We start from the raw sequence: 25,764 nt of genomic DNA, 5'->3' as shown, positions 1-25,764 counted from the left end.
GTCTTTAGTAGGCCTAGCCTTGACAACAAGTGTCGCTTCTACATAGCAACGGAAAACTATGGCCGACAACAAGGGGGCAGTTGCAACGCGCACAAAACGAATATTTGTAAACAACGTTGATTCGTATTCATCAAAGAACATCGCAAAGGTAATGACCATAAATTGTGATCTCAAAATATTGGCATTTGCTATTTTTCTGTATAATATATGAGTTTCTTATTGTTCGTGATGGGGTAGATCCTTTCGGCCTGTGTCCCTGGCGAGTCGTTGGGAGAGAATGAAGAGGAAGAGGAGGCCAGTAGTCTCGCTAATGATAAAATCTCAACGTCACTACGAACCTTTCATATTGTCGGGACTGTAGCGAACACAGGCGGAGAAAAGCAAAGTTTTACAGTAGAAGAATATTCCGTAAGTTTGTAACACCCTGTATCTTGTTTAGCCTACATAGTACGCACATGCACACATTTTCTGAGACCCTGGGGTTAAAGGTCACGCCAATTGAATATTGATGATAAGGTTGTGGAAGATAAATATCAAAAATGATCTATATAAAAAGGGTGGAATAGGCCTAACATTATGGGTGTCAGTATTTAAGAGTAAACAGATACGCCCACACCACAAATGGACAAAAAGATGTAATGCTCCCTTTGTTTTTTCATTATAGTCAGATAACAGAGATGAACTTTATCAACGTCTGCTGGACTGTGATGTTATTGTGTATAACATTACAGAGGATGCTAATGAACTAGATGAGGCAACATGGGCCATCACAAGTAGGTGGATAAATTAAATTAATTTTGTTATAGAAGGTCTGAAGAATTTCTACTTATCTACCAGTTCTCTACTTTATTCTTGATTTAGCTTAATGTTAAACTGTTTCACACACTGTTGTCAAGAACTCAATGTGTTTTCACTTTGTATTGTCAACAGCCCTTCATACTTACATTGAGCACTTAGGAGTTTCAAAGACCTTCATTCTGGTGACACCACTAATGACATGGGCCTTGACCAAATCCTCAGATCCGGTCAGTAACTTCATAAGCTGCACAGACTCAGTGATGACAAAACATCAACATAAAGTTCAGTTGTGACAAAATGTTTTCTTCAGGATGACCCTGACATTGCGCTGACCGAGGATGATTTTAGGAGACGAAGGCCACATCCAAACTACAAAGAACTTTCCGCAGTGGAGAAAAATGTGCTCAAGTTGGGTAGGACTGTAAGTAGAGGCTATTACCCACTTCATGAATTGCAGATTTTGCTTCCTCCAGTTTTGTTTTATGTTACTGAAAAAAGATTGAAGCTATTGATAAAATGCACTTCAATTTTCATTTTTCCCAGCAAATCATGTACTTCTGTTTACTTGTCTTTCATTCCCAAAAAATACTTTAAGAAAAAATCTCGGCTGTCCACATATGTGGTGACCTCAGCACTGCAGTATGGCATGGGAGAGGGCATTTTCCACCCCTTTTTCAAGGTACCGTAACACTGTCTTTAATGTAGATCTGTAGAATAACATGGATCATGTGCAAGGTCTAATTTGTCGCAATTTGATATGTTTTAAAACTTCACCACTAGATGGCGTGGCTTGGACAAGTGGAGAAAATTCCCATTTATGGGGCTGGTTCAAATGTCGTCCCCACCATTCACGTCAGTGACTTAGCAGGGTATGCTGTTTTGTCCTGTCAAGATGTTGTGTAAATTGTATGCACAACACATAATATTGTCTTCTTGTATAGTTGAAGAATTATAATATATTTCTTAAATTTAAGGGTGATTCAAAACATCATTGATCACAAGCCGAAAGAACATTTCTTTTTTGCTGTGGATGACTCAAACAATACATTGGAGGAAATTATAAGAGTAAGACATTTTAAATACCCCACAAGGGGAAAAGAAAAAAAAGACATTATCACTGTGTTGCTTTACTGGAATCAACATATTGGTATGTTTTTCATTTATCTCATACAAGGCGATCAGCCTCAGCCTTGGTACAGGGAAAACTGAACTGCTCTCAAAGGAAGCAGCTTTACAAGCAAAAGTGTTAACGGTATGTGTAGTGTACTGGGACTCACGGCCCTCTTGGGGTCAAGTTTGTTTGTTTGTTTGTTTGTGTGTGTGTGTATGCATGCATGTATGTATGTGTAACGGATGCAATGCTACGGGATTCTCTGGAACCGATTTTGCCTAATTTATTTGGGTATTTTTTTCATCTTCTGTCTTAACAGCTGGCAGAGCTTGATTATTTAACCGTCAATCTTCGGGTTGATGGCTTTTCCGTGAAAAATACTCTCAATGTGCAGTGGGTGTGTGAAACTGGATTTGTGGAAAACCTAGGTCGTGTCATTGCTGAGTACAAGCACACAAGACAGTTACTGGTAAGTTGTCTGGTGTGGAATGGATGTAGTTTTATCTGAACGATTCACTGATGGTAACATAAGGGCTACAGTATTGATACATTCTTGCAAATCCTCCTGCTGTCATGCAGCCAATCAAAATTTGCCTTCTTGGACCACCTGCTGTTGGAAAAAGCTCTGTGGCTGAAAAGCTAAGCAAATTTTACAAAATTCATCACATTAACGTAAAGGCCATATTTGATGAAAAGATTAAATCTTTGGTAAGTAATTTGATAACAAATACAACATATTAAAAGGCATAGAGGAATTTCATATCTTTTTCATATGTTTCTTGTTGAATAGAAGTGCATTTTTTGCAGTTAAGCTACAGCTAACAAACATTAACCCAACTTTTTCTTTCAGTATCCAGTGGATGAAAATGATACTAACACCACGAAACCTCCTGGTGAGAGAATTATAGCAGAGAGTTCTTGAAAAGTTGTTTGATGTTAAGCTTTAATGCTAAATGCTTATATAGTAAAGGCATAATTGTCAATGATAATTTTGTTCTACTATGAATTCTGGTGTGTGCGTGCGTGCGTGCGTGTGTGCGCACACACGCAAATATGTATATGCATGTATGTATGAAATGGGGAGCTACACTTCCACACTTTATTTGGGAAAAACACCTAATACACCATTAGTATTCATATTTTATGTAGCAAAAACTTCTTGAATTTCCCCTAGGGATCAATAAAGTATCTATCTATCTATCTATCTATCTAGCAGTTACGTAGCAAAAGGTACAGGGTATTAAACTGTAAGACAAATATATACAACGTCTCTGTGGTCCTGCTGTCAGTCAAGCTACACCATAGTAAGAAATAGGTGTGTGTGTGTGTTCAGTGTATGATGGAAATATATGATAGGTGGGGGACTGTATTGTTTGTCTATCGAGTGCCCAAAACAAATGTATTAATTTGGAGACTGTGAAGCCTACCTACCTACATTTATCTGCTTACAGAGTTGGATGAACAGACTAGGCATAGCCTCGTCAGAGAGAGGCTGAATTCAATGCCATGTCGAAACCACGGGTTTGTGCTCGATGGCTTCCCCAACACTTACTCTGAAGCTAAAGACTTTTTTTACAGTGGTACTCTGTTCTTGTTTAACTCTTCACACAGTACCAACATATTGTCCAAATGGCCTTTATTGCATTTATGTTGAAATTAATCTCTATCTCTCCTCATCAAATTCTGAAATGAAATTTAGATGATTTTTCTATGGGATTGGAGGCGCACGGGCCAGGACTGAACTCAATTGATGCAAACATTATGCCAGGTCAGTCTACATAAATTACAGATGGGGGCAGCCGTGGCCTACTGGTTAGCGCTTCGGACTTGTAACCGGAGGGTTGCCGGTTCACTAATTTCGGATTGGGATAAATGCAGAGACCAAATTTCCCTCACAGGATCAAAAGAGTATACATACTTATACTTACTTATACTTAGATATGCACAGGTTGCACTACGTAGTGCCACCAGCTTTCTGAATCATCCTCTTGTATCCATTGCAGACTATATTTTTTCACTTGATGCCACTGATGAGTTTCTGAAGGAGCGAGTCCTCAATCTGCCCGAGAGAGCTGCGGTGAAAATGGGCTACACTCAGGACAAGTTCCTCGCCAGCCTGACGGCATTCAGAGAGGCCAACGTTGAAGACCAGACAGTGCTCAACTACTTTGATGAGCAGGAAATCCACCCAGAACACATAGGTGATTGACACACAAAACGAGATGCATACAATACAAACATATAGTCAGTGAAAGTCATTTAAAGGGGGACTTGGCTACTATTTCAACATAATAAACCCGTTTAGAAATCATTTGGATGGTTAAATGACCTGTTCCGGTGAAAATGGTGATTTTCCCCGCTGCCCCTAGTGTCCCCAGGCGGAAAACCAACCTTGCAACATTGAAACTACCGTCCCGGAAAGAGAAGTGAGAAACAAGAAACTCGTTTTAAATTGTGTTTCTTACCTTGTAACATCTACATTGTTCTGCCGAACTTATGCTAACCGTTTCGATGGCTTGTAAACAAATTCATGTACTTTATCGTTACCTTTTTCCACAGTTTGAAATAGCACAATGCACAATTTCTCCAGCAGAGGGGGAAATATAGCTAATCCTGCCATGTTTCTCTTTAAGTTCTGTAGCATATTCTAAAACAATGGAAATTGACATTAAGGCCTTAGCCTAACCCCCCACATTAGCTAGACAGCGACAAAGCGGCAGGCTGCCATTCATTTTCAATGGTAGTGGCCGTTTGCCAGCGACAAGCTTGTGGCCTTATATTTTGCAATAACTAGCGAGAAATATGAACTATTAAATCAGAAAAGTCAGGTTTTGTAACCAAAAAATACATCTGAAGTCCTGTACGATCTATCTGTCAGCCACCTAGCACATAGAAATCGGTAGTCATCAATCACCAGCGAAGGACAGCTTTGTTTACGGCCCACTCTATGGCAAGTTGGTGGAGTTGTCGCTGTCTTTTGTAGCTAATGTAACTGTAGGGTAGGAGATGATTCACAATTGAGCAATAAAGTATATGAAAAGACCAGCAATGATATCAAATGAATCTCTAGTAGCATGGTCATGTTGTGGTTTTAAGTCTGTTGATTTATTTATTTATTTATTTATTTTTTAAAGAAATCAATGATTCAAATGACCGAGACAACCTGGCGGCGGTCGAGCGAATCACCACCCTAATCGGGGCACGCAATAACTATGGGCTGACGCCTGAGGAACAGAAAGCAGCGGAGCTCAAAGCCGATCTCCTGAGGCAGGAGAAGCTACAGCAGGAGGCTACTGAGAAGGAGCGCATGGAGGCAGAGCAGGCAGCCCGGCTGGCTATCGAGCTGGAGAAATGGGTGAGTGTGTGAGAGCAGGCAGCCAGGCTGGCTATCGAGCTGGAGAAATGGGTGAGTGTGTGAGAGCAGGCAGCCAGGCTGGCTATCGAGCTGGAGAAATGGTTGAGTGTGTGAGAGCAGGCAGCCAGGCTGGCTATCGAGCTGGAGAAATGGGTGAGTGTGTGAGAGCAGGCAGCCAGGCTGGCTATCGAGCTGGAGAAATGGTTGAGTGTGTGAGAGATGACCTACATGCACAAGGAATAAGCGACACTATCTTATGAATGTTCAGATTCTTGAATAAAAGCCGCTTTTTGTTCTGTATTTGCATTCCTTTTGCATGATTTTGAGTGTTTGTTTTCATGGTGTAGCCCACTCATATTTGCAGTAGTAGAAGTGCACGGATATAATGTAAATGTAATATATTGTTTTTTTTTTTTTTTAAATACAAAACTTTTTCTTCTGGTGCCCATACAGAAACGACACGTGGCTGAGGTGAAAAAGCAGGAGACCGAGCTTCTGGAAGCCCGCTCCTTTCCCCTGCGAAACTACCTGATGAAGTACGTCATGCCGACTGTCTCTCAGGGGTTGCTAGAGAGTTGCAAAGCCAAGGCAGATGATCCGGTGGATTTCCTGGTAATTTTTTCCTGTTTTTTTCCCCTTTGGTATGTGGCTCTTCAGTATTGGAATGCTTTCCTCTGTTTCTGATGTGCCATGTTTATTGTTGTGTGCTTGTGTTCCAGGCTGAATACCTCCTGAGGAACAGTTTGAAAGATGACTGATCCATTGTTGCGTTGACATTTTGGATAATAAGATTATATTAAAAAGTGTTTTATAGACTTGGGCAATGTTTGTGTATATTGAATAAATGTTCTTTATTTCTTCCAAGTTTCTAGTTTCTTTTTGTAGGCTAGTTGTTTGAGAGATTGCATTGTGCATCATTTTACAGTGAGTGCTGGGTCTGCTATTCAATCAAAGGTTGCTTATAGGCATTAAAGGTTGCTTATAGTGTTGAATTTTTTCACCTCTGTTTCTGCAGATGAAAAACTGAATGGTGGATAACATGCTGATACAGAGTTGCAAATGAATAAATGAATGGCATGAGAATGGCCTGTCTATGGTGGGATCATGTAACATAACAATTGCTTGATAGGTATTATATAGTGTAGGCCCCCTATCTTGCACCCGGCGCAAGGTGGCGCAAAGCTTTTTCTTATCTTACACCCAGTCAGTGGCAGATTTTTTAAAACTTTTATTAAACCTTGCACCCAGGGGTGTGGCAATTAAAGACATAAGGTGTGGTCTGGCGCATGATCCAAAAATCACTTTCTTACACCCTCTAAAAATCATTACGCCACTGATCAAGAAAAACCTGGTCTAAAGCAAAAGGCGCATATTAAGCACTGTCATGAGAAGATGTGCATGAGATGTCATGTGTCATGAGATGTAAGCAGCAACTCCTCTGCAGGGTAAATATCCTTAGGATTTTTATTCAGTCATTTGAACATTATTGGGGTAAGTGTTGCTTTTTTCAGGATATGTTTTTGATAGTAACCTTGTCAGTCAAAAGTGAAAGTAATTCATCAATCATCATCAACCTTTTATTCAGGGAGAAATTGACTGAGCATCAAGCTCTTTTACAGCAATGAGTTACAAAACATGCAACAACAATAATCAAAATCACAAAACAAGAACAATAAAAATATATAAAAGCCAAGTGAAAAAGATAAATGATAAAAAAGAATATAATAATAATAATAATATAAAAGGTCTAAATATTAGTCAAAGCAAGAACATTGTACAACAGCTACTGTATATCATCAAGCATACCCTTGAATTGGTCTGACACATCTATTTAATTTTAATAATTCTTGCAATTTGGTTCCATTTATTAGATGGAAGAAATGTAAAAGCTAATTTGCCAAATTCAGACTTAATGGACTGTGTAGAACTGTGTTTTGTCATTGACTATGAGACCATGGTGAAGTTAGTTTCACTTTGCCAATGATTTCAAATGATAGACGAGAGCAGGGGCCTCATTTATAAAAGGGTTGCGTAGAAACCATCCTTCATTTGATCTTAGATAATTTCTGAAATGATCGTACGTGTGATTCAGAGAAAACGAACGTACGCACAAAAAAACGTGCGTACGCCACCCTTCCAGATGTGCCCATTATAAATCACAAATGAACGTCAACTTGTGCGCAGCCGGATGGTTTTAGGTCTCCGCCTTGTAAACACCCCCTCATCAATATCATTAGCATATGTTTAAATGAAATCAATGGCCTAAAAGCTGTAGCTTATGTACAATTATATATTGAACACATTGTATAGGTCTAGCATATGCCATCTGATGTTAACTAGCCTATATGCGTCAGTTCGAATAGCTTAACTAATTATGTTTTTTCCAGCAAAGCTTTCTGGAAAGAGATCGTATGCACCCATGTCCATTGTCCTCTGCTCGCTTTCATTCCTTTTGCTTGCAGTAATGTGAATAATCAACATTTCGTATGTTTAGGCCTACTTTGTAGAAAAAATGGGTAGGCCTAGCTTATGAAGGAAAGACCTCTAAGCCTATATAATCCTGTACGTTATGGTACAGTAGACTACTGTACGTTTCCAATATGACCCAGGGTAATATGCTGATTTAGCCTACAAAACAGAGGACTAAATTATAAGCGTGATATGTCATGTAGGCTTAACGTTTCTTTTAGGGTACGCTATGTTTTTGCTGAAAAAGTAGCCTAGTTCGCCGGTCATTTTTCATTCATTCTGCATATCTTTGCTATCATTTTCTTTCAATAATGTCCAATGCCTTAAACATTGTCCTTTATTGTTTGCTTTAGGCTTACCTTTATATTTTATCCTACATTATTCAACTCACGTATTGTCATCTGATCTTGGGCACTGCCAGTCAAAAAAAGCAAACAGGTGCGCGCTCTGCACCTCTTTACGCAACTCCGACGCAACACTAAATATGAAGATGCCCTGCTTTCAGAGGATAACTTCCGTCCCTTGGTTGTGTAGGCTATGTATGATATAAAATATCTATAGCCTACATTGTATAGCTTACAGTCAAATATTACCTTTCTGTTACGAAGCTGGGAATAGACCTATGAGCGCAAATTAGGATGTAGTGGAGGCTAAACGCGAGTAGAGTTTAGGCCTACCCACCTCTTATTAGAGTTTATCCACCTCTCAAAAAAGTTGATTCACTTTTAACATTCAAAACGGTATGATCAAATCCCTGATAGCACAGGGGCGTTGAATCCACGTTGAATCAACCTCTGCCGCTTCAAACATACGTGGATTCAACGCCCCTCAACGCCCCTTTGCTATCTGGGATACTATCCTATATTCCCAATACTGCACAATAACCTCCAACATTATCAAACTGTTCGAATGCCTTTTTGAATGCCTTCCTCTCCTAAACGAGGGCAATTGGACATTTTATGGTCAATATTAGATTGGTGAGAATACTAAATATACTATATCACCTGTAAGAATGTTTCAATTATTCTATCGTAGGTCTTGGTGGGGTTTTTTTTAGATATTGTGAAATAAGTAAGCTATACGTCTTTTCACTTTCTTAAGTGGGCTATAGTTCTCGTTAGCAGTTTTATGCCAAACCATGAAACATTAAGCTGCGTCCAAAAACGTCTTTAAAAATCTTCTGATATTGATCATGCATATGGCAAAGAAAGACATGAGATCGTTGGTCTTGGAAATTTGAAAATGCATCGCACTTGGACCTCAGATTACTTGCAGTACCCCGGCATTACCACAAGGAAATGGTCGTACGTCATGTTTGAACCTGACGTGGAGATAAGCACTTTTCCACGTCAAAGACGGTTTTTATAAATCTGAGCGTTGGCATGGATTTGAGCGTACGCACGGTCTAAGATCAAATCTGTGCGTAAGAACGCTTTATAAATGAGGCCCCAGATGCGTGTAGGCTATAGCTTCTCTGCTAAGCACAAACAGATTTTAGTAAAACATGTTTTAGTGGAATAGCCTACCTGTTCCATATGCTCTCATGTGCAAGCAGATTCCTTCAAATGCGCTGCTCATGTTCAAAATACCAATGCACTGTTTGAAGTTGCGCAAAGGGAATGACAGATTAACTAAAGGATGTTACACCCAAAAATACACCCATGACTGATTAAGAAACAAGAACAACCTTTTTGCACCATTAAATTAGTGAATGTGGACTGGCCACACCTTTAATGTCTATAAACTTTACGCCTCTGACCATCCTTATGATTGTCAAAATAGAGCCCATCATCACTAATGCACCACACATTTCTTACGTTGTTCAGCCTAGCCACGCCCACCTATATGTCCTTTCAGTGAAGCGAATAATCGGGTTCGCTACACATTTACCATTTACACGTTGTTGAGAAATCGCAAAAAAAACAATGTTGCGTGACCACTTCCTGTTTTACGACGGTGATATAGATTCTGAACTGAAAGTGAAAGTTGGTGAATTGACCTACACATATGACTATGCCGAGGCTAACTCTGTGTAACTTTAAAGTAGGCTAACTTAAATCACAATGGCTTTCATTGTTTATGCTTTTCTCCCCGTGCTTTTCACAGGTAGACTTTTTTTGTTGTGTGTGTGTTTTTCGTGACTAACTGCAGCCTTCTCGTCGATGTTGCTTGTGTCGTAGCCTAATGTTTTCCATTTGCTTTTGCAGCTGTCGTCTCACAATCTGTTGATGATGTTCGCTGGCTGCCATGCCAGTTTAGAGATGAACAAGTTCATATTGTTGAGGAAGTAGTCATAGGGCGAAAGATGAAAGTAAATGAAACAAAATATCAACTTCGAGATGCTGGACTGCAGTTTGGCCAGCCCGGAGACAGTCCTTTGCATTCGGAGTTAATAACCTTCCTTGTCACAGGTAATTTAATCCGTTCAACAGGAAGTGTCCTCGTTTTAATGCGTGCACTGCGCCAAATGACAAATCTCTTTATGGGTCTCAGCATCTAAGGTGGACGTGCGACGGTACTTTAAAGGTGGATTGGACACTCTTCAATGCGAGTTGCACAGGCACCGCATGGGTGGGACGCCGGTGCGCTGGCCCAGTTTGGGAGCCCAGGAGCACGACAACTGGTTTACCTGCACACTGCGCCACACCGAGGGACTATTTGTTATCACATACTTCCTCAGGCATAGTCCCAGTGTTCCCAATGTTGTGCAACCAGACTTCCAACAGTGGGTTCCAGTTGCAGATAGAGACACAATCACCACCACAGGTCAGTGTCACACCACCATATGTAATAAGTGTAATTGATCATGGCTAATTGATTAGGCTATTCTGATAGATAACTCTCTTCACATTTCTCTACTTTTGTGGGCAGCTGTAATGATGGTGTTGAGCCACACCCCCTCTGTGGAGGTCGGCTTGATGAAGGAGCAGACCCTGAACTGTGAGTTCGCTGTAGACCACAAGTCAGCCCACCTCACTGTGGAGTGGCACCTGCAGCGCAAAGGCCACCGCTCCAAGCTCTTCAGCTACTCCAGCCACACGGGCCAGAGTGAGGGCAGTGGTGTGTCTGTGAAGGCCATTGCTAAGGGAGACGCGTCTCTCAAGATTCCCCTCACAAGGGAAACCAGTGAGGGCACCTACGTCTGCTCTGTGCATGTACCCCCAATCTCCAGCAGTCACAGCATGGCCCTGCAGCTCATGGGTGAGAAAGAAAAACAACTCAAAAAGATGTAATGAACAATTAAAGGTATAGTTCTATTTTATATATAGTTCTATTCAAAACATCTTCTATCTAATTCATCTAATTCATTCCACAATCTATCCAGTGTGTGTGCTAAAAATACTGTGGCGTTTGTATTCAGTTGCAGGCTCTGGAAAAGTTAAACAACGTTGCTTTGACCGAGTCATACACTCAGGGTTCCCAGGGGTCATGGAATTTCTGGAATATCATGGAATTTTGGAAAGTCTATTCCAGACATGGAAAGTCAGGGAATTTTATCATTTTGGGGGCAAAGTCATGGAATATCAGGGAATTTTGAATTCAGAATTGGTGTATATCTGGTTATTAGCTTTACTGCTTGCTTGAGTGTAGTTGTGGTTAGCCCAACTTTGTTCATTCAATACCCATTTATTTATCTCTCGCTCTAAAGAAAGTAAAAAAATTCTTGAACGCTACACGACTGTTCTAAAATCCTATAACCTTCATTTTAAAGTAGGTCATGGAAATGCAGTTTTTTTGTCATGGAAAGTCAGGGAAAAGTCATAGAATTTTATATTTCACTTAGAGTGGGAACTAGGATTAAGTAAGTAAGTCTTACCACTTTGCCCCCAAAATGATAAAATTCCCTGAGTATATACTCTTTTGATCCCGTGAGGGAAATTTGGTCTCTGCATTTATCCCAATCCGTGAATTAGTGAAACACACTTAGCACACAGTGAGGTGAAGCACACACTAATCCCGGCGCAGTGAGCTGCCTGCAACAACAGCGGCGCTCGGGGAGCAGTGACGGGTTAGGTGCCTTGCTCAAGGGCACTTCAGCCGTGCCTACTGGTCGGGGTTCGAACCGGCAACCCTCCGGCTACAAGTCCGAAGCGCTAACCAGTAGTCCACGGCTGCCCCTAGGTTGCAAAGGGGCGGAAAATTTCCAGTAAATTTCTGGAAACTTACCATGGGAAGTTACCATGGGAAGTTAAGCTGGGGAATTTTGGAAATACTCCAAATTGGAAACTTTCATGGAATTAAGAGAAATTATGGGAATTAATGGGAATTTGTGGGAATTAACTGGGAATTTTGGGTAAAACGTACAAACTGTTTCATATACAAACATTAACATTTTGTTTCGTAATAAGCAATATGATTTGTATGTTCATATTTTCGCTTAGCTTAGCATACAAAGCTAGCTAGCATGCTAGCGGGAATCCCATTCTCTGCCTATGGTTTACTAGCGTGCTAAACTAGCCACACTGAACTGCCCAAGATACACAACACCACTCAACAACAAAATCCGATTGGTTGGAACATTTTTTCCCCATGCATATGAACGCACCATAGGTTTCCTTTATGTCTAGCAGCCTATGCCAATTGCTGTGGGCATGTGATTGACATATGTGCAGGGTAGAAATTTGACTGAAATTGCATTAAATCAGGTTGTTTTAACTAATATAAGACTGAAAGATGGGGTTTTGTCCACTACATTTAAGTTCCCTGTAGACTAACTTGCCATATTAAAAATTCCCAGTTTATTCCATTAATTCCCGTTTATTCCTGTTAATTCCCATATATTCCCGTTAATTCCCATGGAAAGTTTCCAACTTTGAAAATTCCCGGAATTTTGCAACATTTCTGAATTAGGCAGAAGCTGCAGCCTTTCATCCTGCGTTTCATGACTCTGTAGATTTGCCACAACAATCACCACAACACCAAAGACAATTAATGCGTAGCAAGATGGGTCGTCCTAGTTCATGTCTATGAGGGCAAAGTGGAGTTCAGTCAGAGACGGGCTCTGGTTCAGTCCCCGCCTGCACAGGGGCGTGTCACTGACGTATGACTGACGTTTGAACGCCTCGGTTCCACGTGGTTGATGCATGGGGTGAACAAAACAAACTTGGTGTACACCTTCATTAATGTTGATTTTCTACCGACTGGAGGGTCATACTGTCACAACATTCTCCTGAAATGGGGAGGAGGGTTTGGAGATCATGATACCGTGTCCAAAATGTGCATCCATTGCTCAGAAAAATAAGGCTTTGACAAATTCTGGTAAATTCTTGGATTCTGCCATAGACCTCAATGTTAAAAAGGGAGCCCGATCACTGCATAAATTGGGGATAGTGGCTCCCCCCTCGTGCGGGGCGTGTACTGCTACCCTATTTGCATACATTTCCAGGGACAGGAAATGGCCTCTCAGGAAGTATCTTCATAATCAACCATCTTTGACAACACTCTGTCTTTCAGAGCCGCCCCGTGTGTCCCTCAACGTGAACTCTCAGGTGTCTCTGTCTGAGGGGGAGTTGCAGAGGGTGGATTGTGAGGCGGCGGGCTTCTACCCCCTGGACGTGCACATGGAGTGGTTGAAGGAGTCTCTTACCCCGGGAGCCAGCCGCATGCCTGAGGTGCTGAAGGTTGTCACGTTCTCCAACCACCGCAACAACCCGGACGGCACCTACTCCCTCACTGCCCACTTCCTGCTCAAGCCCACCCTCCAGGACTCTGGGTACCGCTACACATGCAGAGTGTCGCACGATGCTCTGCAAATGCCCATCCGGAAGAGCTTCACCCTCAGTGTCACAGGTTAGTAGCTTACTGTCACAGTTTGAGAGAGGGGAAAAACGGGGGGTTTATATTGCTTAATTTTTACATGAGACAAGGTATTTACAGACCTGGCGTGGGGGGGGGGGGTCTCCTCAAATAAAATCTGTGCCCCCCAGTGTGACCACCACATAGGCTATTACGTTTCTATTGTGTTGCTATTCATGTAGATATGGTTTTCTTTCGCTAGTTAGGCTACATGCAGCAGCAGCACACTCACACAGCCTCTCCTTGTCCCGCTCTCACACACACACACACAACGGAGACTCCCTTCCGTAGCCTAGGCTAGCCTACTTGAATCAGAACAAGATTGCTGCAGCACAGAATGACAGTTCAGCTCTGTGTTCACTAAAGGTTATTCATCTAGTTTTGAGCATGTGTGAGATTTGTTTGATGGCCGTTGACAGTGCACGTGATCAGAATATTTTATCTGTTCATCTTTACCTGCTTATTACGCCTCTTTGATACGTGTCTGTTCAATCATAATTCATAAGCATTACCAGTAGCATATTTATTATATATATATATATATATATATATATATATATATATATATATTCTTTCTTTTGCACAGTTGAGAATGTAAATTGTTTATCTAAAAACAGTTCAAACCAACCTTATGAATGTGTGACTTATAGACACTACAAACTTTTCGGGAAACATGTCAAAACCTTCAGGTATATTACGAGTAGAGTTGAGAAGATTTCAGGATCCAGGCTCTGCTCTGTGTCTGTCTCATTCTATGCTGAAATGTAAGATCAATCTTGGTCATGTCAGAAACCAGTAAAGAAAATAGAGCTGTTTTTTCTTGACATTGCAGAGAAGGATTCATATCTCTGGTACATACCTCCTATTCTGACTATACTTGGAATCCTGGGTTTCCTCTTGATCAGACGACGTGCAGGTAAATAAACAGCCACCTCTTTTATTTGTATTGATTTTGTGACATCACAATATGAGTTTATTTCACACATTACATATTTTGTTGTTGTTACAGTACCAAAAGCACCTAAGGTAAGACCCATCTCTACAAAAAGTAAGTTTAGACTGTCAAATATGTTCTACCTTTGCTGATTATGCATTATCTTTTTCCTCTTCTGACTAGGGTGTGTATGGCCGCGCCTAGAACTGAAGGCTAAACATGTGGGTTTTAAAATGTGGCACACTGATTGGGGACAATCCCATGTTTCTGTTTACACCTGAAGCACTCCAACAACAGGTTCATGTTGGAGTTAATGCACTTTTGAGTTGGTTGCCAAAAGTGAAATATCATTGGATTCCTTGGATCAATTGAAGTACAACGCACACTATGACAGTGGAAATCAACATTTTGGAAGATGACTGATCCATTTAATTTTGGATTAAAGGAACCAAACTGTTTTAGCCTACTGACGTGTGCAATGCTTATTTATGTTCAATACGTTCAATACGCAGACCTCCTGATTAATTTTTGAATATATTGGTATATATTAAAGGTAGTTGACAGTGACAGTGACAGTGGATATTTTCCCCTGTTATTGCTCTTATAAATTGAATCATGGTCAACTTAAATGTCAAAGTTAAAACAGATCTCTTAAACAGGGTTCCTACGCAGTATGGAAAATCTGGAAAAGTATGGAATTTGATTTTAGTAATTTCCAGGTCTGGATTAGTATGGAAAAAAGAAATAAAGGTATGGAAAAATTTTGTGTTTCCAGACTATTGCATTTGCAGTACTAATCACTTCACTCAGGTCATAATGAACCATTCCTACTGTTGTGTAGCTTAACTGTCAGTCCCCATCGTCAAGATACAACTATGGTACAACTAAAATAGGCCTACAACTAAAAATGAACCAGCTAAATGGACGAATATTAAGTGTAATTTTTTAGTTCACTTCAGTTGTCCATACCTTTGTTTTCACCGAGTTATCCCAAACCAGATGTGGCCGCAATGTCGAGAATATGGTCAGAAAAATCTACCGAGAAGTTTGGAAATTTGAGTATGGAAAAAGTATGGAATTTTGAAATGGAAAATGTGTAGGAACCCTGCTTAAAGGAACACGCCACCCAATGTCAGTAGTAATATATGTTCTTACCTTAACTTTCACGAGTTGAGTCATACCTCTCCCGTGTCCGTATGTGCACTCAAACGCTCTGGTGCGCGGCTGGACTGTGTTAGCATGTTGCTATGCTAGCGGGCTTTGACGGCAACTAAGCGTAGAAGTAATAAAAAACATCCACGTTTTACCGACTTAAATACAGTTGCACGAGTAGTTGATAGAAATGCTACGGCCATGCAACATGAAACGTGGCGATTTTCCAAGCGAATAAACCGGAGAACTACAATGTGTGGCGCAATAGCACTTGGGAGTACTTCGACCTAGCGTAGTAGTATTGTTAACACCTAATTGTAGATCCTATCCACCACAGAGTTTAGAATCCATGCTGGATCGACCCTCAGCCTCTCCCTCCCCTCTGAGCGAGAGAGAGGCACACACACTAGAAATGCGCTGATGGGCTATTATTTCAACCATAACTGCATAGCAAAACTTATCATCCGTCAGCCATCTATCAGCACCAAAGTTTTTTGACCAATTTTCGAAACCACACCCGCCCACCATCCGCTGGTTGTTTTAATGTAGGCTATGGGTGATGCAGCGCTGTGAGGCTAGAAAGCACTTGCCTATTCTAGAAAGACTGATCTAATGCAGCAAATATATTAAAAGGCTAAAGTCGTACATTGGCTATGTTGTAGCCTATCCCCAGAATATCAGCAGCAAACTCAGTCTCTGTCTCGCAAAACAGTCTCCAAATAAAACGCACATCGGCCTGTTGCCTATTCTGCCAGTTTGTGACAATATATCGTCCAAAATGCTTGATTGCATTGCATTCTCCACATTTTTAGCTAAATTTTCATGTACCACATCAGCATTTTTGTTCAGTGAATCTTTTGTAAATTGCTTTACAATAGCGTCGGGCCCTTGTCAGCAGCCTTCGGCTTGCCTCTTGCCACTATACTCCTTGTCTTCCGATGTCATTTCTGAGTCATCTACAGATGTTTACACACATTCACCTCCCTAAATAGAACCAACTTGACGTTGACTTCAACCTGTGTTATATCCTAGATGAGACTGCCTGGGTTATTTTGTTTCGATATTAGCCTATATATAAAACACATAATTGTAGCCTACCATTCAGGGAATAGGCATTTAAAAGAGAGACAGAGAGTGATATGACTCAGAAATGACATCGGGCGATGGCAGTGCGAGATGTTCAGAACGTAAGAGCTACAACTTCTACAAACTCAATAACATCCAGCGGAAAAAGAAGGTACGAAAAATAGTCGGAAAACTTAGATGTGTAGGCAAGCAAGCAAGTTTTGCGGTTTTTACTAAAAATGTGAACATGCACGTTGTGCGGTGGACTTTCAGAATGAATGGAGTCGGAGTTTCTTTAATATCGAGGCGTCATATTTGTCCGATGGCCTGCTATAAAATGCTGTCTGTCTGAAAAAGACGCGCTCGTGCAGTCAAAATGAATGGGAGTCTTCAGAACAGGCTTGTCAGTCACCCTGACATAACAGTGTGTAAAGTAGCCTATAATGTGAATGACTTGTTATTTTATCAAGGATTTCTTTTTTTTTGCAAAAAATAAAGTACAATAGGCATTAATTAGTAGGCCAGGAGCATGTTGAAATTATGTGGCAAATTGCGTTTTTTATTACAATGATAAAATTGTAAAAGGACGTGACTGAAGCTGAGGCAAGCCAGGCAATACGCCTATAGGCCCGACGGTAATTGTAAAGCAATTTACAAAAGATTCACTGAACAAAAATGCTGATGTGGTACATGAAAATTTAGCTAAAAATGTGGAGAATGCAATGCAATCAAGCATTTTGGACGATATATTGTCACAAGCTGGCAGAATAGGCAACAGGCCGATGTGCGTTTTATTTGGAGACTGTTTTGCGAGACAGAGACTGAGTTTGCTGCTGATATTCTGAGGATAGGCTACAACATAGCCAATGTACGACTTTAGCCTTTTCATATATTTGCTGCATTAGATCAGTCTTTCTAGAACAGGCAAGGGCTTTCTAGCCTCACGTCAGCAGCGCTGCATCACCCATAGCCTACATTAAAACAACCAGTGGATGGTGGGCGGGTGTGGTTTCGAAAATTGGTCAAAAAACTTTGGTGCTGATAGATGGCTGACGGATGATAAGTTTTGCTATGCAGTTATGGTTGAAATAATAGCCCATCAGCGCATTTCTAGTGTGTGTGCCTCTCTCTCGCTCAGAGGGGAGGGAGAGGCTGAGGGTCGATCCAGCATGGATTCTAAACTCTGTGGTGGATAGGATCTACAATTAGGTGTTAACAATACTACTACGCTAGGTCGAAGTACTCCCAAGTGCTATTGCGCCACACATTGTAGTTCTCCGGTTTATTCGCTTGGAAAATCGCCACGTTTCATGTTGCATGGCCGTAGCATTTCTATCAACTACTCGTGCAACTGTATTTAAGTCGGTAAAACGTGGATGTTTTTTATTACTTCTACGCTTAGTTGCCGTCAAAGCCCGCTAGCATAGCAACATGCTAACACAGTCCAGCCGCGCACCAGAGCGTTTGAGTGCACGTACGGACACGGGAGAGGTATGACTCAACTCGTGAAAGTTAAGGTAAGAACATATATTACTACTGACATTGGGTGGCGTGTTCCTTTAAAAGTAATGTCAACTAATTAAAAAATATATAATGTAAAATAAGTGGTTGCATAAATATTCACCCCCCTTAAAGTGACCAACCTAATTCAAATATTTAAGTCACTGAACATCCCCTGGAGTTCCGGGAAATCCATCTTTAAGAAATGGTGCATGTGCAAACCTGCCTAGAACAGGCCGTCCCCACAAACTGAGTAACTGCAAGAAGAAGAAGACACCTATGGCTGAAGGAGTTGCTTCGGGTTCTGCCCGGGTTCTTCACCAGTCAAAGGTTGGTAACACTTTACTTGTCGGTATTGATGGTAATTTTGATACCATAGATTTAATAAAGACCCAGTCAGACCAATAGTATGAAAAATCAGGAACAGAGTTTATTTACAATGATGCGCATCAAGGGAGAGACAGCATGACTTCACCTAAAGATCCATCAGCTGCTCTAACTAGACAAGGAAATAGTTAGGGTTTAAGTATCCTTCCAGGCTGACGGGAGATGGCGTTGGTCATCCCATCTCACGTGGACTACACTGAATCAGACCCTGATTAGTGGCAACCTGACAATCCGGAGCAGCTGGCTACTGACGCAGCCATACAGAACAGTAAAACACTGCAAAGTCATAATATTCCCGCTTATCTCTAAATACATAGTCACACACAGATATACACAGAGACAGTACAGATATCATACAGTCATTACATAGAATCATACTTTTAGTATCAAAGTGAACCACTAATGAGAAATGCAGAACATTAAACCACATATTGAAATATTGGACATAATGCAGAACATTAAACCACATATTGGAATATTGGACATAATGTTCTATTCCACTTTCTCTTAGTATACATAAGAGTGACATGACACTGTCATAACTTATCATGACAAAAACTGAATGACCCTAACCCTAACTTGTCATGACAAAATCCGAATGATACTTGACAGAAGCGAGTGACGGAAGAGCTATGACATAAACGTTTATGAATTGTTTATAATGTTTATGACACGTTCATGACAGTGTCATGTCACTCTTATGTAGACACCTTTAAGTAAAGTGTAATCCAAATGGGTATGGGAGAGTGGCAAAGCTCATATTAAAGGTGCAGTGTAGTCATACCCAATTTCAAGCTATATATTTTTTGTCACATCCAGCAATCATCTCACGATCTGCTAGCTGTCTGCTCACTGTCCCTTTCGTGAGTACATTGTAAACCTGTAGTTGCCTAGTGTGTGTGGTAGATATGGCGCAGCATTTGTAAGCTCCTTTTATAAAGACAAACATGTTATTCCACATGCTTTTAAAATTGCCCGTCATAAGTGAGAGGGTGAGGATGCTTCTATCCACATTGTCAATGAATAAAGCCACTGGACTGGACTTAATTCAGTCCAGATTTCTGAGGGAAAGTGCCAGAATAACGTCTAGTGTACTCACCCATATTAATTTATCTTTAAGCTAGGGTATCTTTCCAAGTGACATGAAAAGGGCCTGTTTTAAGGAAAATAGCAGATCAGATGTTGGTAAGTAGACCATCAATTTTAGAATAGATTAGATTCAATATTGTCATTGTGCAGAGTACAAGTACAAAGACAACAAAATGCAGTTTGCATCTAACCAGAAGGGCATAAAAGCAGAAAAATGCAATATGCAAAGTATAGAGAGGTGGTGCATAGACAGGACAGGATATATAGTGCAGTGTACAGTAATAGTAATTTACAGTAATATAAATTAAATATAAATATGTGCAGTGTATTAGCAGCAACCTTATAAGAGAAGACTATAAATATGTCTGTAGTATATAGTATGAACAACATGTACAGATATGTGCAGTGTATAGCAGTAACATTATAAGAGTAGTATAATATTGTGATATGTGACGTGATATGTAAGGGATAATGTATTAAAATGCCGGTCATTACTGGGAAAATAAGTCCCGACATGGTGAACCGGTCTTGTTCCGCCCTGAAGGGACTTATTTTCCCAGTAATGACCGGCGTTCTATACATTATCCCGCTTATTACACGGCTACTTGCCAAAACGAAATAATAAACTCCCCACGATATGACTTTAGCCTACATAGCCTAGCCTATTGTTACCGTTCATCGTGGCATTTACTGAGAAACAAATAGTTCGCATCAACACACGCTGAACTTGAATCAAACATTCTTTAGAACCATAGACTGTTTAGAACACAGCTGATCAACCGTCTGCTTTTGAATTAAGTTCCAGTCCTTTCCTTTGAAGTTCCAGTCCTTGCAGCGGTAATTACATGAATATATTTTACCGTAGAACTTTGGGAAATCCCATTCAAGCCAATGGAGCGTTCTACTTGTCTTGTGAAGAGCCGTGTAATAAATGAATATATTATAAGAAAAACAGAATAAATATGGATATTTAGTGACCATATAGACCGATATGTACAGCTATGTTCAGTGTGGTAACAGTAGTAGTAAGAATAAGTGTATGTGCAGGATGAATAGAATAAAGAGCAGTAGAATATGGCAATGTAAGTAATTACAGTATGTAAATTTATAAATAAATAGAACACTATGGGTGGGTATTGCAATTGTGCGGGGTGGGGGGGGGGTCTATGGAGGAGCAATTTTTTTTTATCATAGTCAAGGTTGGTCATGGACATCTTAACAGGCAATTGTCCGGGGGAGAGGGGGCTGTTGAATTGTCCGGGGGAGAGGGGGCTGTTGATGGGCAGAAGTTCGCACAATGTCCTCAGAGATATGGACACCCAGAAACTTGAAGCTGGTGACACGCTCCACCCACTGATCTATAAATCAGGGGCTCCACCTCAGTCTCATTGATGAGAATGGGGGGGGCGTGTGCTAGCTTTAGACTTCCTGAAGTCTACTATTAGCTCTTTGGTCTTCTTGGTTTTGAGAGTCAGGTTGTTGTCAGCCTCTTTTGTCAGTTTTTACAGACATTTCAAAGGTGTTTGAGTGTCTTGCGTATGAGCATGTTTCTTATTGTATCTTGTCAGACAAAATTTACTGAACTTCAGTCTGGCTTTAGAGAGCAGCATATTCTACTCAAACCTGTCCTATTCGTTTACTTGATTATACTCAACAAAAACATGAATACAGGAAAATATGTTGGCACAATTCTTCTTGATTTGCAAAAAGCCTTTGATACTGTACATCATGCAATACTGCTATCAAAACCTCAATACCATATCATACCTCACTGGAAGAACTCAAGTTTGTGATGTATCAGATATTACTCAGGGTATGACTTGTGGGGTGCCCCAAGGTTCCATCTTGGGCCCCCTTTTATTTTTAGTTTATATCAATGACATGCCAGCTGCGATGAAATGTAAACATCTTTTGTATGCTGATGACTAGGAGTGTTAACATTAGAGCAGTCACTAACTTATCGATCTATTGCTGACGATATAGTATCCAAGTGTGCCAGTAAATCATATAAGGCATCTAGATTTTTCTATCAAGAAATGACTGGTGTTATCACTGGTTCAATGTAATTTTGACTATGCATGTTCTACCTGGTACTGTGGATTATCAGCTAAATTTAAACACAAACGGCAAGTGATGCAAATAATGTTATCCATTACCTGTTAAATCTGATGTGATCTGTCTTATTTTGTTTATTTTAGCAAAGTTTTGGACTGTTTGTGTTAAATGTTTATGTCTTTTGTCTTGCAATATGTCTAAACACTATGGAGGACCATATTGTGTTCTTTAACATGCTCTCCTTTGAATTATGTCGTCTGTCAAATCCAAAATAAATCAAATCAAATAAAAAAGGGAAAAAATGGACTCCTTGAAGCCGAGTACAATGCACCCTATAACGATGGAACTCATTTACAGTTTGGAAGATGACTGATCCATTAAGTTTTGGATTAAAAGAATCCATGAAATTGTTTTAGCCTATGATGTGTGCAATGCATGTGTGCATTTATGTTAAATAAATATAACCTACTTGATTTCTTGCAGCCTCAAAGGTGGTTTGAGTTGAGTTGATTCAATGATGTATGGGGAGTGTGCCTGTCCTTAGATTAAATTGCATAGCATGCCCTTAATTATGCAAACCTGGTGGGGCAGCCATGGCCTATTGGTTAGCACTAAGGACTAAGGACCTGTAACCGGAGGTTTTCCGGTTCGAACCCCGACCAGTAGGCGTGGCTGAAGTGCCCCTGAGCAAGGCACCTAACCCCTCACTGCTCCCCGAGCGCCGCTGTTGATGCAGGCAGCTCACTGCGCCGGGATTAGTGTATGCTTCACCTCACTGTGTGCTGTGTGTGTTTCACTAATTCACGGATTGGGATAAATGCAGAGACCAAATTTCCCTCACAGGATCAAAAGAGTATAAATACATATATATATACTTAAGTACGGCTACATTTATTTTGGAATATATTGAAATGTTAATTGACAGTAAAGCATTGACACATCCAAAATAAATTGAACTGGAATCTGGAACACGGAGGGCAAGAGGATAGCCATTCATATATACCTATATTAATGATAAATGGATTTATAAGGCAGCACATTTGCTTCACAATTTAGACTACATTCAGATACATACAACAAAGCAGCCATTTTAGGAAGCATAATTCTGAAATGCTTTAATACATTTTGAAATGCAACATTTATTGACCAACTTCTTTCGAAATAAATTAGACATACAGCCTGCCCTGAAAATGTGCACAACATGCATGCAGTTGTTTTTAGACCACTGTCTAGTAGTAGACTAGACGAGTGTTTTTCAACCACTGTGCACACTAGTGTGCCGTGAGAGATCATCAGGTGTGCCGCAGAAAATTACCCAAATGTCACTCACTGGTCCAGAAAAGCAACTGTTGCATCAAAGAATTTATAACCACATGCTCTCATTGATTGTATGATTGCACTATTTGTGGTATGCAGGCATTGTACAACGGGGGCCCCATATCCAGTATTCACAGAATCATCACATATCCAGTTCATAACAACAATTAAATTAAATATAGTCACCTACAAATGAAACAGAGGGCGCTTGTTTTATTGAACAGGTCTTGCATAGAAGCCATAATAAGGCCATATCTGTATTATTTGAAACTTTAGGCTATGTTTATTTTTTCTTCACACAGGATGTTAGTATACCGTGGGACATTTTAAGTGTCAAAAGTGTGCCTTGACACAAAAAAGGTTGAAAAACACTAGACTAGACTACCAAAAACAAATGGCAATATTTAGAAACGTTAACGACGTCACCAACAAGTAGGCTAGCCAAAGACAATCTTTGGGCTAGCTGTGTTGTGGTGACGTTTAAAAACTGCGACGTTGTAACTTGTAAGACCCATAGACAGTAAAAGAAATGGACGAACAGACTCCGTCGTTCTCAATGGGAGGGTACTGAGCAGAGAATGTCTAATAAGGGGAGAACTGCCACTCTCGGAAAACTTCCGGTTTCTGAACTGGTTGCAGTTCCTTCTGTGGTTCCACATGAGGGCGCTCGTCCACGAGTGCAGAATGCATGGAGGTCTATGGAGCTTTTCCCCCTCAAAATCCACTTTTCTCGGGATATAATTTTTTTTTAAGTAATTTGAATATTGTATTCGAAAGGGGAGGCAAAGAAAATACACTTGGTGGAGTATTATATTTTTTAAAGTCACTTAATTGTTCTAAAAAGCCTTTCAAACGTGTCAATGACGTCACTCATTAGCACAATGCTAGCGTGTTATGGGCAACAACGACCCAAACTGTAAGAAATCAAAAGGACATAAGTACTCGTTCATTCAACTTTTGATCTATAACCCATGTTGAAGTTATATAAAATACAATCAAATCTGAGATTTGTCAACGACAATCAGGTGAAAGAGACAAATTTAGCCGTCTAGCTCCATTGACTCCCATTCATTCTGCACTCATGGCGATCGCCCCCAGTGGAAATCTGGTGGAACTGCAACCAAAATTCGGTACAATGGGACTTAATACGGAGTGGCCAGGCTCTCCGTAGATGGGCTCTGGTACTGAGTCATTTTTCAGTTGGTCCCCCCAGTACTGCGCAGACTCGCACTTAACTTCGTGACGTTAGCCATCGAACTGAATCTTGTAACTCATATGATAGATAGGCTACACAGAAATTCTTCTCACACTTCCTTCGCCTTCAAAGTCATCAAAGTAAAACATTTATTTATGTATTATTATTAATATCATCCTCACAAGTGATATCAAGTCGTGTTAATGTTGAAACTACCACACATGATCATCTTCAAAAACAGTCATGGTAAAACAAAACAAAAAAGTTATAGCCTTGAGGCTAATCTTCTTTCCACTTTTCTGACCTACCTCAATCCATCGAAAACCTCTGAAATGATTATCGTTAGACTACCTAACGGTAAAACTACTGTTTTTCCATTAGGTTTACTTGCCTCTATGCTTTACCTTAACATAGGCTAGGCTACAATGCCATTGTAGGCTACATGGCTTTGTTCACGAGTTTCCGTGCTGGCTGGACTACGCTTCTTATCCAAACAATACGGTTATCTCCCTTCAGTGCGTTAGCTTCCCTTCAACCGGACATGCTAAACATTCTTCTTACGGGAACCTAACGTTACGTACGAGGTAGTCGAGTCTTGTTTTGCCTTTTATTGTTTATGTAGATAACACAGAAGCTAAAATATCGGCACATGATATATGTTATATGAAGTTATGGGAGTTCAAAAAAATCCTAAATGGATGGGCGTTCTATGGGGTTAGCAGAGAGTTGATAACCACCGCTACATCGATGCTTCTACTTCCGGGAATTCGCCTGCCCCCTTGGTAAGACCAGAGCCCGTCTACGGAGAGCCTCCCCACTCTCTATTAATCCCATACAAACCGAATTTGGCTGCAGTTCACCAGAGTTCACCTAGATGGCGATCGCGGGCGAGTCCAAAATACATGGGGTCCTATGGAGCTACATGGCTACATTTATTGTTTTCACCTATTTAACAACTGAAACCCTCAGATTTTATTTTATTTTTCGCAAAATGGATATGGATTATCAATCAAAAGTGAAATAATCCGGGAGTCATGTCCTTTCGTTTTCTTACAGGTTGGGTTGTTGTTGCCCATAACACGCTAGTATTGATGCTATGCTATGATCATGCTATTGAATGACGTCATTGACACGTTTGAAAGGCTTTTTAGAACAATTAAGTGACTTTAAAAAATATAATACTCAACCAAGTGTATTGTCTTTGCTTCCCCTTTCGAATACAATATTCAAATTACTTGAAAAAAAATTATATCCCGAGAAAAGTGGATTTTGAGGGGTACAGCTCCATAGACCTCCATTCATTCTGGACTCGCCCGCGAGCGCCCCTAGATGCAGTACCACACCGGAAGCGTTCCGAGAGTGAAGGTTCTCCCCTTATTATGACCGCCGCGCAGCGAAGCGGCGGTCATATAGGTTTAGTCAGATTTTTTTTTTTTTTTTTCTTTTTCGCATGTCCAAATTTCCGTCAATGAGTCCCGGGACACTGAAAGACCGGGGTAGACGAAACTTGGTGGGCATGTAACCCCATATGGATAGCATGG

General features: G+C 40.6%; 2 protein-coding genes across 3 annotated transcripts; both read left to right on the top strand.

The window, feature by feature from the left end:
- The first annotated feature begins 49 nt into the window (after positions 1–49).
- On the top strand, positions 50–6,122 carry LOC143109398 (adenylate kinase 7-like). Its single transcript, XM_076272112.1, has 18 exons — positions 50–148; positions 238–408; positions 665–773; positions 931–1,025; positions 1,109–1,219; positions 1,394–1,477; positions 1,579–1,667; positions 1,773–1,863; positions 1,973–2,050; positions 2,229–2,378; positions 2,489–2,617; positions 2,760–2,802; positions 3,361–3,489; positions 3,609–3,677; positions 3,913–4,110; positions 5,044–5,264; positions 5,718–5,876; positions 5,984–6,122. Exons 1-18 carry the CDS (start codon positions 59–61, stop codon positions 6,020–6,022), a joined length of 2,055 nt encoding a protein of 684 aa, XP_076128227.1. The 5' UTR covers positions 50–58; the 3' UTR covers positions 6,023–6,122.
- Positions 6,123–9,651: 3,529 nt separating this feature from the next.
- LOC143110169 (tapasin-related protein-like) lies at positions 9,652–14,929 on the top strand. Of its 2 annotated transcripts, none has more exons than XM_076273034.1 (8): positions 9,652–9,839; positions 9,941–10,144; positions 10,227–10,499; positions 10,605–10,934; positions 13,188–13,523; positions 14,362–14,445; positions 14,539–14,555; positions 14,647–14,929. In XM_076273034.1, exons 1-8 carry the CDS (start codon positions 9,797–9,799, stop codon positions 14,665–14,667), a joined length of 1,308 nt encoding a protein of 435 aa, XP_076129149.1. In that variant the 5' UTR covers positions 9,652–9,796; the 3' UTR covers positions 14,668–14,929. The 2 variants fall into 2 exon arrangements, with proteins under 2 accessions (XP_076129149.1, XP_076129150.1); XM_076273035.1 differs by having other exon boundaries at positions 9,654–9,776.
- The last annotated feature ends 10,835 nt before the right edge of the window (positions 14,930–25,764 follow it).

The sequence above is a fragment of the Alosa pseudoharengus genome, unplaced genomic scaffold (genome assembly GCF_046254945.1).
Source record: "Alosa pseudoharengus isolate Yale_2024_CS ecotype anadromous, Long Island Sound unplaced genomic scaffold, YU_APseudo_1.1 YU_APseudo_1.1_scf_7, whole genome shotgun sequence".
Classification (NCBI taxonomy): domain Eukaryota; kingdom Metazoa; phylum Chordata; class Actinopteri; order Clupeiformes; family Clupeidae; genus Alosa; species Alosa pseudoharengus.
The sequence above is the reverse complement of the archived record's forward strand: the minus strand, read 5'-3'. Positions and strand labels throughout refer to the sequence as shown.

Coding starts and splice junctions, on each gene's coding strand:
- LOC143109398 (XM_076272112.1), top strand. CDS start 59: ATGGCCGACAACAAGGGGGCAGTTGCAACGCGCACAAAACGAATATTT. Junction 2,051..2,228: donor TACAAGCAAAAGTGTTAACG/GTATGTGTAGTG, acceptor CTGTCTTAACAG/CTGGCAGAGCTTGATTATTT. Junction 3,490..3,608: donor TAAAGACTTTTTTTACAGTG/GTACTCTGTTCT, acceptor AATGAAATTTAG/ATGATTTTTCTATGGGATTG.
- LOC143110169 (XM_076273034.1), top strand. CDS start 9,797: ATGGCTTTCATTGTTTATGCTTTTCTCCCCGTGCTTTTCACAG. Junction 9,840..9,940: donor TCTCCCCGTGCTTTTCACAG/GTAGACTTTTTT, acceptor TTGCTTTTGCAG/CTGTCGTCTCACAATCTGTT. Junction 13,524..14,361: donor CTTCACCCTCAGTGTCACAG/GTTAGTAGCTTA, acceptor TTGACATTGCAG/AGAAGGATTCATATCTCTGG.